This window comes from Cottoperca gobio, chromosome 1 (genome assembly GCF_900634415.1).
Source record: "Cottoperca gobio chromosome 1, fCotGob3.1, whole genome shotgun sequence".
In the NCBI taxonomy this organism is placed as follows: Eukaryota; Metazoa; Chordata; class Actinopteri; order Perciformes; family Bovichtidae; genus Cottoperca; species Cottoperca gobio.
In genome coordinates this window covers 23,524,716-23,536,852 of record NC_041355.1, presented here as the reverse complement: position 1 = coordinate 23,536,852, position 12,137 = coordinate 23,524,716, and the positions used below count along the sequence as shown (strand labels likewise).

Sequence of the window (12,137 nt, the reverse complement as noted above, 5' to 3'; positions counted from 1 at the left end):
TATAAAATATGGCCATAGTCGGCGTAACGTCACCCATAGGTTTCTGAAGAGCTGCTGTGAAGCTCAAAATTGGTGGCTGAACATTAAAGCATGTAAACATGTTCTAGTAGAACATCAAAATACAAATGTTTACCTGAAAATGTGCATATTATGACCCCTATAATAGAAACAATAGAGAACCTAGACTAACTGTCTGGCTGGGGTAGAAAAAAGACTTTCTGTTTTTTTCTGTGTTAAGCTGTAGGATATTATCTGCCATCCACATTTTAGGCAATTATGTAGAATTGTCAATTTTATTACATGTGTTGGCTTAAACAAAGTGTATAATTGAAAATCATCTGTAACGGCAGTGATAGGAGATACCTTTAAAGTGACTTGTTATCTGCCCAAGGGGAAGCATATGCAAAGGGGAAAAGAAAAGGACCCATGACGGAACCTTGGGGTACACCACAATACACTTTCAGATAAGGCCACATAGGATACTGTAGTGAACAGTATCAAAAAATCCAACAGCACCAGACCAGAGTATTCTACTGCGTCACCATGCATCGAGATATCATTTGAGACAACATTTTCTAGCGTTTGCTAATCAGCTAAGTAGCTTTACACGAGGAAAAATAAAGGTTCCGGGTTCAATTCTGTATTCAGACTTGATAAAATGCCATCTAACCCAAACTCAGGACTCAGTATTCACAGACAATCAACATTAAATAACACTTGATCAGGACGTTCCTAAAATACACAAAGTTCTGCATAAAGTCATGCACATAAACACAGCGCAGATGTATAGTCACACACACACAAACCATGATGGATTCATATTATTCTTCAGCATCCTCCTCAAGGTTTCAAATCACTTATGTTCTTCCACAGCACTTAAGGACACACACGTGTACTTGCACACAGACATAACACATTACTAACATAGACACTCCAATCACCGCTTTAAATCAATGGCCAAGCCCATTCCTGAACACGCTCCCCCGTGATTCATTATCATTTAGCAAATACGTTATGGGTAGGGAGAGGAAGGAACCATCAAATGTAGCCTGACACAAGTCACATCATGATGTTTTACTAACCATTAACTGAGCAGTCTTTTTCTTTTTTTAAACAGAGAGCGGGCAGTTCACCCCTCAGAGAATTTTCTTTTTTCAGTCAGACAGAGTGAAGGCCTGCAGGTATACAGAGAAGCCAGAGGAGGTTCTGGCTCCATTTGATCTGAAGCTGACTGAAGTACAGCACTTCCTCAGGCAGAGGTTACCAGCAGCAACTGAGAAACTCCTATCAGAGAGCTACTGTCGGAGGAGAACCAGAGATAGCCTCTCAATCGACAAAGTCTGTTGATTAGGATGCTGTGGTGAACAGTGTCAAAAGCTGCACTGAGGTCCAACAGCACCAAACCAGAGGAATCTCTTGAATCCCTGTGTATGGAGATATCATTTAAGACTCTGAGAAGTGTTTTTTGTTGAGCGCAACTGATGGAAGGAAACACTTTTTCTAGAAGTTTTAAGAAAACAGTCAACTCACCAAAAGTCCATTAATTTACTTGCTGAATAATCAGACAAAAGACAGTGGTTTAAAGTGGATGAGAGTATGATGTCATTCAACTGCTTCCTAATTAGCACTTGCTAGCAAATCATGTCGACTCATGGAAATAATGGAGATAAATACACACCGTTCAGATTATTATCACCTTTTGGCAGTGTGTCAGACATTTTAAAAGTTAACAAGCAGCTAGAATGTCTGCAGTGTGGAAAGGAAAGCAGAGCATTAAGGACTAATATGTTAAGACATTACCTTTGAAAACAAATATATGCAGTATCTGGCACATCTTTTTTTTGTCTGTTCCTCTGACGTTAAATAATATGTTATTTTTTCAACTGAAACACTTCATATTTTCCTATCCTTTATTTTAGAAACATAGCCAGTAGTCAAACCTTTACCCATGAATCAATTATGTGAGGTGACCTTTGCTAAATCAATGTGCGGCACCTATCCAGACCGGTGAACTCGTTAGCTACAGCTACAATATCATTATTTTAATTGCTTAGTATTGTATGCACCATAAAAAGCTAGGTTCATACGTAGCACTTTAGACCGCCCTCCACGTTATTCTAGGCCATGTAACTCAATTTTGCTAAGGGGTCCTTAGCCTGAAAAGTGTTGACGACGTGCTTTAGGGCACATTATCTGTCGGTTCTGTGTCTCTGAACTTCTATGATGGAATCGTTAAAACTCCTTTGTCAACAGTGAACTTACTGCAATATGTAACCCCTGTGTAAACACCTGTTGAACTCCAACGGATCTAAATGAAATATCTAAAAAGTGTCCAAATTACACAATTACAAATGGGAACCAACAGACTGTGTGTAGTGAGGGCAGCATGTACACACGTGTATGACATCATCTCCCACAACAAGATTAATGTCAATTCTTTATGCATCAAAATGCATACTGCACCGAGAAAGAGGGTGGGAGAAAGAAGAGAGAGAATGATGCTCATGGAGGGAAAGAAAAACAAGTACAGGAAGAGATGGAGGGCATAAGTCAAACGAGAGGCGGGAGGAGAGACCGAAAGACAGTAAAAGAGAGATGAGAACGCCGGCAAGATGGAAAGCTGTATAGACAGTGAGTAAACGAAAGCTTTCGATTTATGAGGCCGTGTTAGATACAAAGAATGGGGGACGATAGGGAGAGCTACGCTGTGCAGAAAAACACTGGCAGGCAGAGGTCACTAAATCCCGCCTGCTTTGCTTCTTTCTTCCCTTTCAAGAGAGAAAGGTGAGGACAAAACTACAGATTGACAGCAGAGGAGGAAAGACAAGAAAAGTAATTAAAATACAGAAAAAGACATAGCCTGGGTCCAACAAGAGCACTCAGTTATAGCGCCTCGCGTGATGCCGTCTCTGTGCATACAGTAACACATTATAAATGAATAGTGCGATACTGGCATTTGAGGTTTGGATAAGAGAGTGTGTTCTCTAATTAAAAACTACCCAAAGGGGCTATCTTCTGCTATGAAACAAGTCATTCTCCTCCTCCCACTCTCACATCCATCAAATTCTCTCTCTCTGTATCCCCCCGTCTGCCTGGCCTTGTAGGAAGTTTTAACAAACTTGGAGAGAAAGAGCTGATTTGGGAATAGACTAGAAAGTGGGAACAGACAGAGCGGTAATGAGCTCAGCCACGGTGCAATCAGGCTGTATTTCTGGGCCGATGTGTGAGACAATGACATGCAAAAGATAGTGAAACACATGAAACAATACGTGTGCTAGGTTATTAGCATCTGAGCTACTGTGAGTAACATCATCAACCAACAAAGTGATCACTTCCTCATGCTTACATGTGGAGCCTGTAATTACTGTCAGCAAGGTTACACAGTGCAATGTATGCAATGTACATTCTTATGCATCTGTGTACATTCTTATGTGTCGGTATAGACCAATCCAGGTTATGGGCAAAAGTAAACAAGCCATCATTACTGTGGTGGCCTCTCACGTTGTAAACCTGTGCAACTGCTCAGAAAGATGTCCAGATCTTGTATAACCTGCTACATGCTGAAATATAGTCAACAAAATGCCATTTAATCTATGGTATGTTAACAACTTTGCAACTACGTATTTATTAAAGCCTTGAGAAAAAAAACAATTGTGGTGATCTATGTTCTATGTCTGATCTAAATATAGCTGAATAGTTTTCTCTCCTGTGTATATGGTCAATAATAATGTTTCTTAGTTACTTCTTTTTTCCAGCTGTGAAAACGGAGGAAAAAAAACTTTAAGTTAGGTGATCTTTAAGTGTGTGTTGTTGTAATACTCATTTCGACCACAAGAGGATGAAGTGCATGATCCATAATTACGCATCTCATTTTAGTAGAGTTCCTTTTACTTTTAAACCCTTCCCTTAGTTTGCCATGAATTTCAATAAAAGATTATTTCTGATTGGAGTAGGGTCATCATATCTAAATGAATCATTGTAGTGGTGCACTTCAGTCTCTTGTGGCTGAGTCAGTATTACAACACACACACTTTGATGATCCTGACAAACAATAAAGAAGTTCACCTGTCAAAACGTAGAGAACTTATCCTGTCTAAACTTTTTTGTTCACCTCGCAAAATAGATATATCTCCCACCTGTTTCACAGATGGGGAAAAAAAAGCGACACATTACCAACACATTGACAGTCAGGGAAAGTGTATTGAGCGAAGCGTAGCACCGCAGTAATGATGGCGTCACTAGAGGGCTTGACACATAAATCAGATGGCTGACTAGTCTATACATACAGTATGTGTACATGTGTTTGGTGTGTCTTTGTATGTACAGTACAGTATGTGACACTCACTCCACTGGGGGGTTGACGTCTTCGGCTTTTGTCTCAAAGAAGCGCAGCACCTCCTCACTCTGAGAGATCTGAGGGGGGAGTCGCACCAGCGCCTAAAGACAGAGAGAGGATGGGGGGTTAAAAGGTTTGTATATATCTTTTTTTAACAATGGATCAAATGGTGTGTGTATGACGTAACCAACAGATAATTATCACCCAGCTCTCAGTTCCCCTCTAACATTACAGGGCCTTTTTAGCCTCTTTAAATGTATTGTTTTGATTGAAGAAGGCAACTCTCAACGGCCTCATTTGGAGACGCAGCAGACTGCTGTTTTCAGAGAACAAGCTCTGATAATAAACCCACTGTCCACTCCCTGCCCAGCACCAAACATCGACACAGTTAACAAGTGGCTGATCGAAAGCAGCTTAATGCCGACTTTTTTAGTTAGTGGAATCCAAAACAGAGTTGAAAGGAGAGGGCATACTGTAATTACATTCATCAGGGAGCCAGAATACTGACTCCAAAAGAATGTGAATATTGCTCTGTGTCTGCTGTGTCTACCCGAACCCCGAACAACTGTAGGTGATAATCAGTACAAAACAAAACAAAACAAAACAAAACAAAAACATGTACTAATGCAGTTTTAAAGACATTTCATTTCTTTAAATTATACGTTTTTGGAGGAATTGTGTAACAATCGATGTACGATAATCAATATACTGAATGTGAATCATATAGACTTTACAAAAGCCTTAGAGGCAAGTGTAGAGAAAATGTTGTGATCCATTTTTAAGTACAATCTAAACTGTCTAATCATGACTTAAGAACAGGTTAAAAATAGTTTGCCAGGATAATCTTTCTATAAATACCGGTATAAACATATATTGTGTGTTAGCAAGTTATGTAACATTACTGTCATGTCTAATAATAATAATAATAATAATAATAATAAATTGTATTTATAAGCGTAAACAAAACTCAAAGTGCTATGTCTGTCAAAGTGTATTTTAATCTGCGATTAAAACTCACCTGGAAGAAAACATGAGTGCTTTAAATCCTATTAAGAACATAGAATTCAGCCCCTTATGGCTAAAATGAGTATTACAACAACAAACCAAAAACATAATTCACCTGCCAAACTTTCTTTTTACACCTGATTTCACAGATGAAAGAATAAATTATTTACAAAGACTATCCTGGCAAAACCTTGTTTTATGTGTTCTCAAGTCTTAAACGCAGGAGAGAAAACTATTTAGATCACACTTAGAAAACAGATCACGAGAAAGACTAGAAAATAATTGAGTCTCGGTGTGCAGGAGTACTTGGTTATACGTCCACAAAAGGTGGCAACGGCATACTGCAGTCAAAGAGAGGATCACATGTCTGACTAACCATCTATATTTAATGATCTGGCCAGCTCCAGCTCATGTACAGAACAGGAGGTGACAACATGTGTACTGGCTTTTCATTTCAATCATCACGGCCAGAGCTAACTTCATATTTCATTCAGCGGATCCTACACATATATAGAGAAAGAGCCTTGTGGTTGTGATTGAAGAGGCCGTATCTCACTGTGCACCCACAGCTGGCCGGACTCAGCATCCTGCAATCTCCAGAGAACAGATCCTTGGAGAACACTGAGCAATTACTCTTGTTTGCCTCATAAACAGGATGCAGGAAGTAAACAGTGCGACACACTCCGGGACTGGCAAAAACACAGGCTCGCTATAGCAACTGTAAACAGCGCTTCAGGTTATTTGGGTAATCAGGAGGCCTTTGCCTGTGCTGAGCCGAGGATCAGCTTCATTTCAGATGTGTGTGATTGCTTTTGGGTTTTTAACATTTTTTTGGTCCCAATTACTGAGCTGATGCTGAGGCTACCTTTTCCTAATGCAGGCCAACAATACTGCTCCCTAATTGGGTGCATATCACAGATTGTATGCACCCTCTCCGTACTGTTAGTGTCGCTTTGTACCAACTGGAAGGAAGGAGGTGGGCAGGATCTGAATCCAGCATAAATGATAAAAAAGGTAATAAGAGTGAGAAGAGGAAGTGACAAGACGAGTCTCCCTTAAACTACAGAATGACGAAAGTCCGTCGCTTTCAAGGTTTCTTACTTCCTTTGGGAAGTGGACGTTAATTTGGAGGAGAACTTTCTTTCCTATGTGTAGAAAATAAGGGTATAAGGTCGTTAGTGAGTGCGACTTTGATATAATGGAAGAACTCAAAGTCTGTTTCATGTTGTGCAGTGAAGGAGAAGTTTGATGCACAACTGGGTCGCCCTGTTTCTCTGACTGTGGCACACATGAAAATAAACAAACCCTTTAACTGTAGTAGGAAAAGATCATAACATTTCCCCACCAAGCCGAGTCCCTCATAGCCTCAGAGAGCTGAAGTGTCAGAGCACATTACTGACTCTTCAGATTTCTCAGATTAGCTCAGATAACCAACTCTTCACTGCGTGGAAACTTTTCCATGTCCATATTTGTGTCTCATGTGGCGTGTTTTAAGTATGTTGAAGGACTTTTGACCCCTCGCAGGCTGGAGGACATTCCCCAGAGTCAGATGGGGAACTGAAGGATGTTTACAGTAAGGCCTCTTTACCCTGCAGTAGTCGTCGATGAAACGCAGCCGCTTCATGGCCACGTCTCGCACATGACTCCTCCGGAACAGGATTTTGCCTGGAGTGGAGGAAAAGGAGAAAGAAATCAGGAAGAGGTGAAGGGAAAAGTGTGATGATAGATGGAAAGGTAGAGGAGATAACAGACAGGAAAGAGGAGTCAATATTTGACACATGCATCCCTCAAAAGAACATCAGCTGTAAGGTGCTTGAGCAGTGCCGACTGCTTCATGTAATACCCCGGCCGAGCAGCAGGTGTCAGTAATGTACACGATGCTTCACGGACAAAACAATCTCAGTCCCACACTCAAGGCCTCCATGGATTCCATGACCTCTGCCTGTGACACGGCTTTTAAAATAACAAATAGGATTGATACACACATGGGTCATGCTGCATTTTAGGCCCTCCTCTCATCACACACAGGGGGGACATTAAAGTCACAACACAACCCCTTACAATCAAAATGTTTGTACTGCAAGTGTAATATTATGTGTCTTGCATAATCAGCTGATATGGATGCACTAATTAAGGAGATGTACTTATGCAATATGATAAATATTAGTTTTTAACCACCATCAGGGTTTAATGACAAGTACAAGTTTGCCTTAAATAACCGGCTGAAACCTGATCATTTCAAGTAAATGTGCTTTCAGCGGCGCTGCTCTCCTTATAGTAAAGACATAATGATGAGGTGAGACAAAGGGGCGGATACACAAACTTCTAGTTACCAGTGACTTTGCATATTAAGACTTACATACAAAATATAATCAACAAATGAATTACTGTTACTGTACATTAAAACAGGACTTTTACTGAAGTACTTCTTGGTCCTCTGATGGTGACGGAGTGCTCACCATGAGCTCATGAACACATTCAAACAGCTTGTTTAGTCCGACACAAAGTATATTCATTTTGCAATCGTACAAGATGAACAAAACCAGAAAATATGATTAGATTTGTGTGGCAATATTTTCTTTAAAAAACATTTATTTGATTTAAAATCATTAGTATTGCTTTTGTTACAGTCACCAAAATAATACTTCTTTATATACCTTCCAGGGGTCGGGAACCTATGGCTCGCGAGCCATATCGCGTTATCGAAAGAGCCATATATGGCTCACAGACAATTTTGAGCTGACATTTTTTAACATGATTAACAAGTAATAAATAATTATATTGTGTCATTTTAAAACATTTAGCAGCGGATTTGTTTTTAGTTCTCCCCTCTCTTTCCTCCGCTCTGTCTCTGGCTGTAGGTTAAGGTGTGTTCACACGTGTGTGCGTGTGTAGGGGGCGGAGCAGACCGGGGGGGTCAAACTCATTCACAGAGAGGGCCAACATTAAAAACTGGGACTACGTCGAGGGCCAAACACGGTCCACATTTATTGAACAGGATACACATATTGGATAAAGTGCAAAAAGATATGAAACATATTTAAGTCAACTGCAGACGGATTGTTGAGCAGTTCAATTTAAATATCTGAGCAGCAAAGTCGCACAAACAGGCCAGCTCACATCGTCCCAGAGATCTGTGGTGTCTTTCCCTTTGCTTTACAAAAACTTTCATTCCATTCACATATTTAGATACTTCCTCAAATGTCTTTTCCCCGTGGTTGTGCCATGCATTGATTTAATTACCAAAACCGGCGGGCCAGTTATGACAGACATATGATATTTTCTCGCGGGCCGGATATAATTGCCTTGAGTTTGACCCCCGTGCAGTAAACACTGAAACGTGCACATGAATGAGATAAATAACGTAAGAGTTTAGTTTATTTAATAAAAGAGCATGTGTTCAATGAAATGCTGATACCGCTATTAGTACTCGGAGACGTGTTATATTAAAAAATGCACGCATAAAGTTGTATTCAAATGTATTAAATATATGGCTCTCAAGGAAATACATAAAAACATATTTGTCTTTTATGGCTCTCCCAGCCAAAAAGGTTCCCGACCTGGTTTAAAGGAACATGTTTCTTTTTAAAACAACTTTTTTCATTTAACAGGAAGTGAAAAGTTAAATGTATAAAAACTAGGGCTGTCAAATTAGCGCGTTCATTTCGATTAATTAATCATAGAAAGTATAACGCGACAATAAAATGCAGATTAGCGCACATTAATCGCGCTCTTAGATGCCCCCCCCCCTTGACTCTTCACGTCACCGACGCGGCGCAGCCACAGCAGCCTCGTCATCATGATGGAGCAGATGAGAAAACGTTACGTGGCCCATTGAATGGAAAGTTTACATTAATAAACTCCCAGATGTAACTGTTGATGCTCCGTTCTGTGTGATTCCTGCAGCAAAGAATGTTCCAACCATCGGAGAACTTCAAGCTGAAATATATATCTATATATATATAGATATATATATATCACCTCAATGCAAAGCACTTAGCAGCTCGGAGCTAGCTAGCACCGCCGCTGATGCTAAAGTGAGCGACCCGTCTCGTCATCTCTCCATCAGGCGTTCACACGCAGAATGAGTCGGTCTACCTGAGACACATTAACAACTCCATCACCAAACGTATTGCAATGGACTGCAGACTGCAGACTGTTGGTCTGTGGTGTCTAAAATAATTGTAGCAAACAAGATATTGGAGAAATATTATTGAAATAAAAGACATGTTTATAATTTATACATGTTTATAATGCTACTCATTGATTCACTCATCTTCCAAAATTTGAATGTTTTTAAATGCTTCTCACAGCAAATATTGATATATGTGATTCATTTAGATTAATTAATCACAAAGCTTGTAATTAATTAGATTTTCTTTTTTTAAATCGCTTGACAGCCCGTATAAAGACATGAAGCGTTACAAAGGTTTTGGCTGAATAAAATAATCTAAAATTGTTCAAATGTTTCATTTGAATGAGGAAACATCTGGCTAAAGAAACGAGTAAACTTATAATGTGAACAGACTTTCCATGGCAGCCTCTGGCAGCTTCCAACACTGTGGCAGTGCACGAAAGCAGCAATAACAATTAGGACTAAATATGCTCGTCAACAACCTTTTTCTCCACGACTAAGACGAGACAATGACGAGACGTCACGACACTAACTGTGACGAGACCAACATGCAATACTGTCGACGAAAATAGACAAGAATAAAATGTTTTTTTAAAGCCTTCATTGACTAAAACTAGACCCAAATAGTTACGGTATTATAAAAACTAAGGACAATTGACACAGGAGTATGACTAAGACCTGAAATAAAATTAAAAAACACCTGACAAAATGAACACTTTGGACACGATTTTGGTCGGTAGCAAAGTACTGAGGTTCAATAGCCTGCCCAACATCAAACAAGATGTGTGTAGAGCAACATGTTCAGTTAATAGCCCACCTTCAAGTTAAACATTGTGCTGCACTTTATGCTTTATTCCACAAGTGTCATACAGCCAGAGCAGAAGAGTTTATCCTCATCTAAACGCAGACAGTCAATAATGTTTGCATCTGACTCCACTGGCTGCATAGACAAGAGGTAGTGTGTGTGTGTGTGTGTGTGTATGTGTCAGCAGGAGAGAGGAAGAGGAAGAGGAAGAGGAGGAGATGGCGAGCATTTACAGGAGACGCTGAAACAGAGCGTTCACAAAAGGAACTGTAGTAAACAGACAGGAGCATGTTACTCCCAAATACATCTACAGAAATGTGCATTACAAACATACAGGTGTACACACACACACACACACACACACACACACACACACACACACAAGACATCAGTGTGATTAACAGAATCACTGTCAGAACTTGTGCCCCCGACACTGAACCGCCACAAACACCGTCATCGATCACTGCCACGCTGTAGGTCGTTATGAGCCTGAATGTCAGCCGGCGACTTACAGCAGCAGCATGTGTGGCATGACTCAAATCAATGCTAGGACACACACACACACACACACACACACACACACACACACACACACACACACACACACACACACACACACACACACACACACACACACACACACACACACACACACACACACACACACACACACACACACTGTATATAGTCAAAAGATCAAATGCTTTCATAAATTCAGTTAGAAAGACACAAACTTCAAATTGATGTCCTAAAAAACGAATAAATCACACAGACATACCGCCGCAAACACAGCTGAGATTTGAAAGTCACAGAAAGCGCCTAGTCAGCAGTAACAAGGCACAACACATACATACACACACATGCAGCACAGGCAGGCATCAGTAACCAGCTCATATTGACCCCCCTGCAAGTGCCAGCCATACATTATTAATACGGGAGCCTGTTCAGATAACTGGAGCTCTGGAGCAGGCTATTACCTGGGAGAAATGGGATGATCCTCTTCTTTGGGTCTTTCTGCCCTCCCTCAATTGGGAACTTGTCAAGTATCTGCATCTAGGGAAACAGGAGGGGAGAGAACAGCTTTAATCATATGGCTTCAACATTTGGCTTTTTGTCTGAGAGTGAGATAATAAGATCGATATCAATCTCATGTCTCATGTGTTCGAGCTGGAGCCAGCAGACTCTTTCAGATGTCTATCAGCACTTAATGCACTATTCCATGTGTTTCATCCACACAAAGGGAAATGCAAAGCGACAATAAGTGGTTTTACAAGGAGTTACGCCGTGTAACTATTTCTTGAAGAACAATGGCTTAAAGCAACAACCTCGCTGGGTCTTGTCGTTAAAGTGAAGTTGCTCGGCAACCAGCGGAGACAGAGTGATGTGCCAACAAATAAACTGTTCTTTGTGTGAAAAAAAATAGTACATACAGCTTGTAATTTTTACATTACATTGTCCATTTAAACAAACATAGTACAATGCTTTAATAAAACTATTATTCCACTAAAATGAGCGTGCATGTTCAGGTTATATAAACACAAGAAAACACGCTCAAATTAGACGATAGACTCGTATCCCATTGCCATTAGACGAGTAGGGCTTTCTGTTTTTTCCCCCGACTGTGTCAGGTTTGATTTCACGGACGCGCCGGCTGGCACCCGAAGCAGGGTGAGTAAACAGAGGAAATGTTCCGGTGGTTACTTCTTATTTAATATCTGTTACTTATTCAGTCTCTCTCAGGCAGATTGTTGGATCAGTGGAAGGACAGACGGAGACGGTTTGATTTGAGTTTGATTTTGTTTGAATGAACGGTATTTGAGGATGAATATTACTGAGTCTGGTGGCATTTCTTTTTA

General features: G+C 40.4%; 1 protein-coding gene across 6 annotated transcripts in view; it reads right to left on the bottom strand.

Annotated features, from left to right (window-relative positions):
- sh3pxd2aa (SH3 and PX domains 2Aa) overlaps window positions 1-12,137 on the bottom strand; it is a 109,280-nt gene that overhangs the window by 60,435 nt on the left and 36,708 nt on the right. For all 6 annotated transcript variants that reach the window (XM_029452047.1, XM_029452121.1, XM_029452370.1 and 3 more), the window contains exons 3-5: window positions 11,259-11,334; window positions 6,930-7,006; window positions 4,346-4,437 (exon numbers count right to left, since the gene is read on the bottom strand). In XM_029452047.1, coding sequence (XP_029307907.1) covers window positions 4,346-4,437; window positions 6,930-7,006; window positions 11,259-11,334 — 245 coding nt within the window. The remainder of the gene's footprint in view (window positions 1-4,345; window positions 4,438-6,929; window positions 7,007-11,258; window positions 11,335-12,137) is intronic.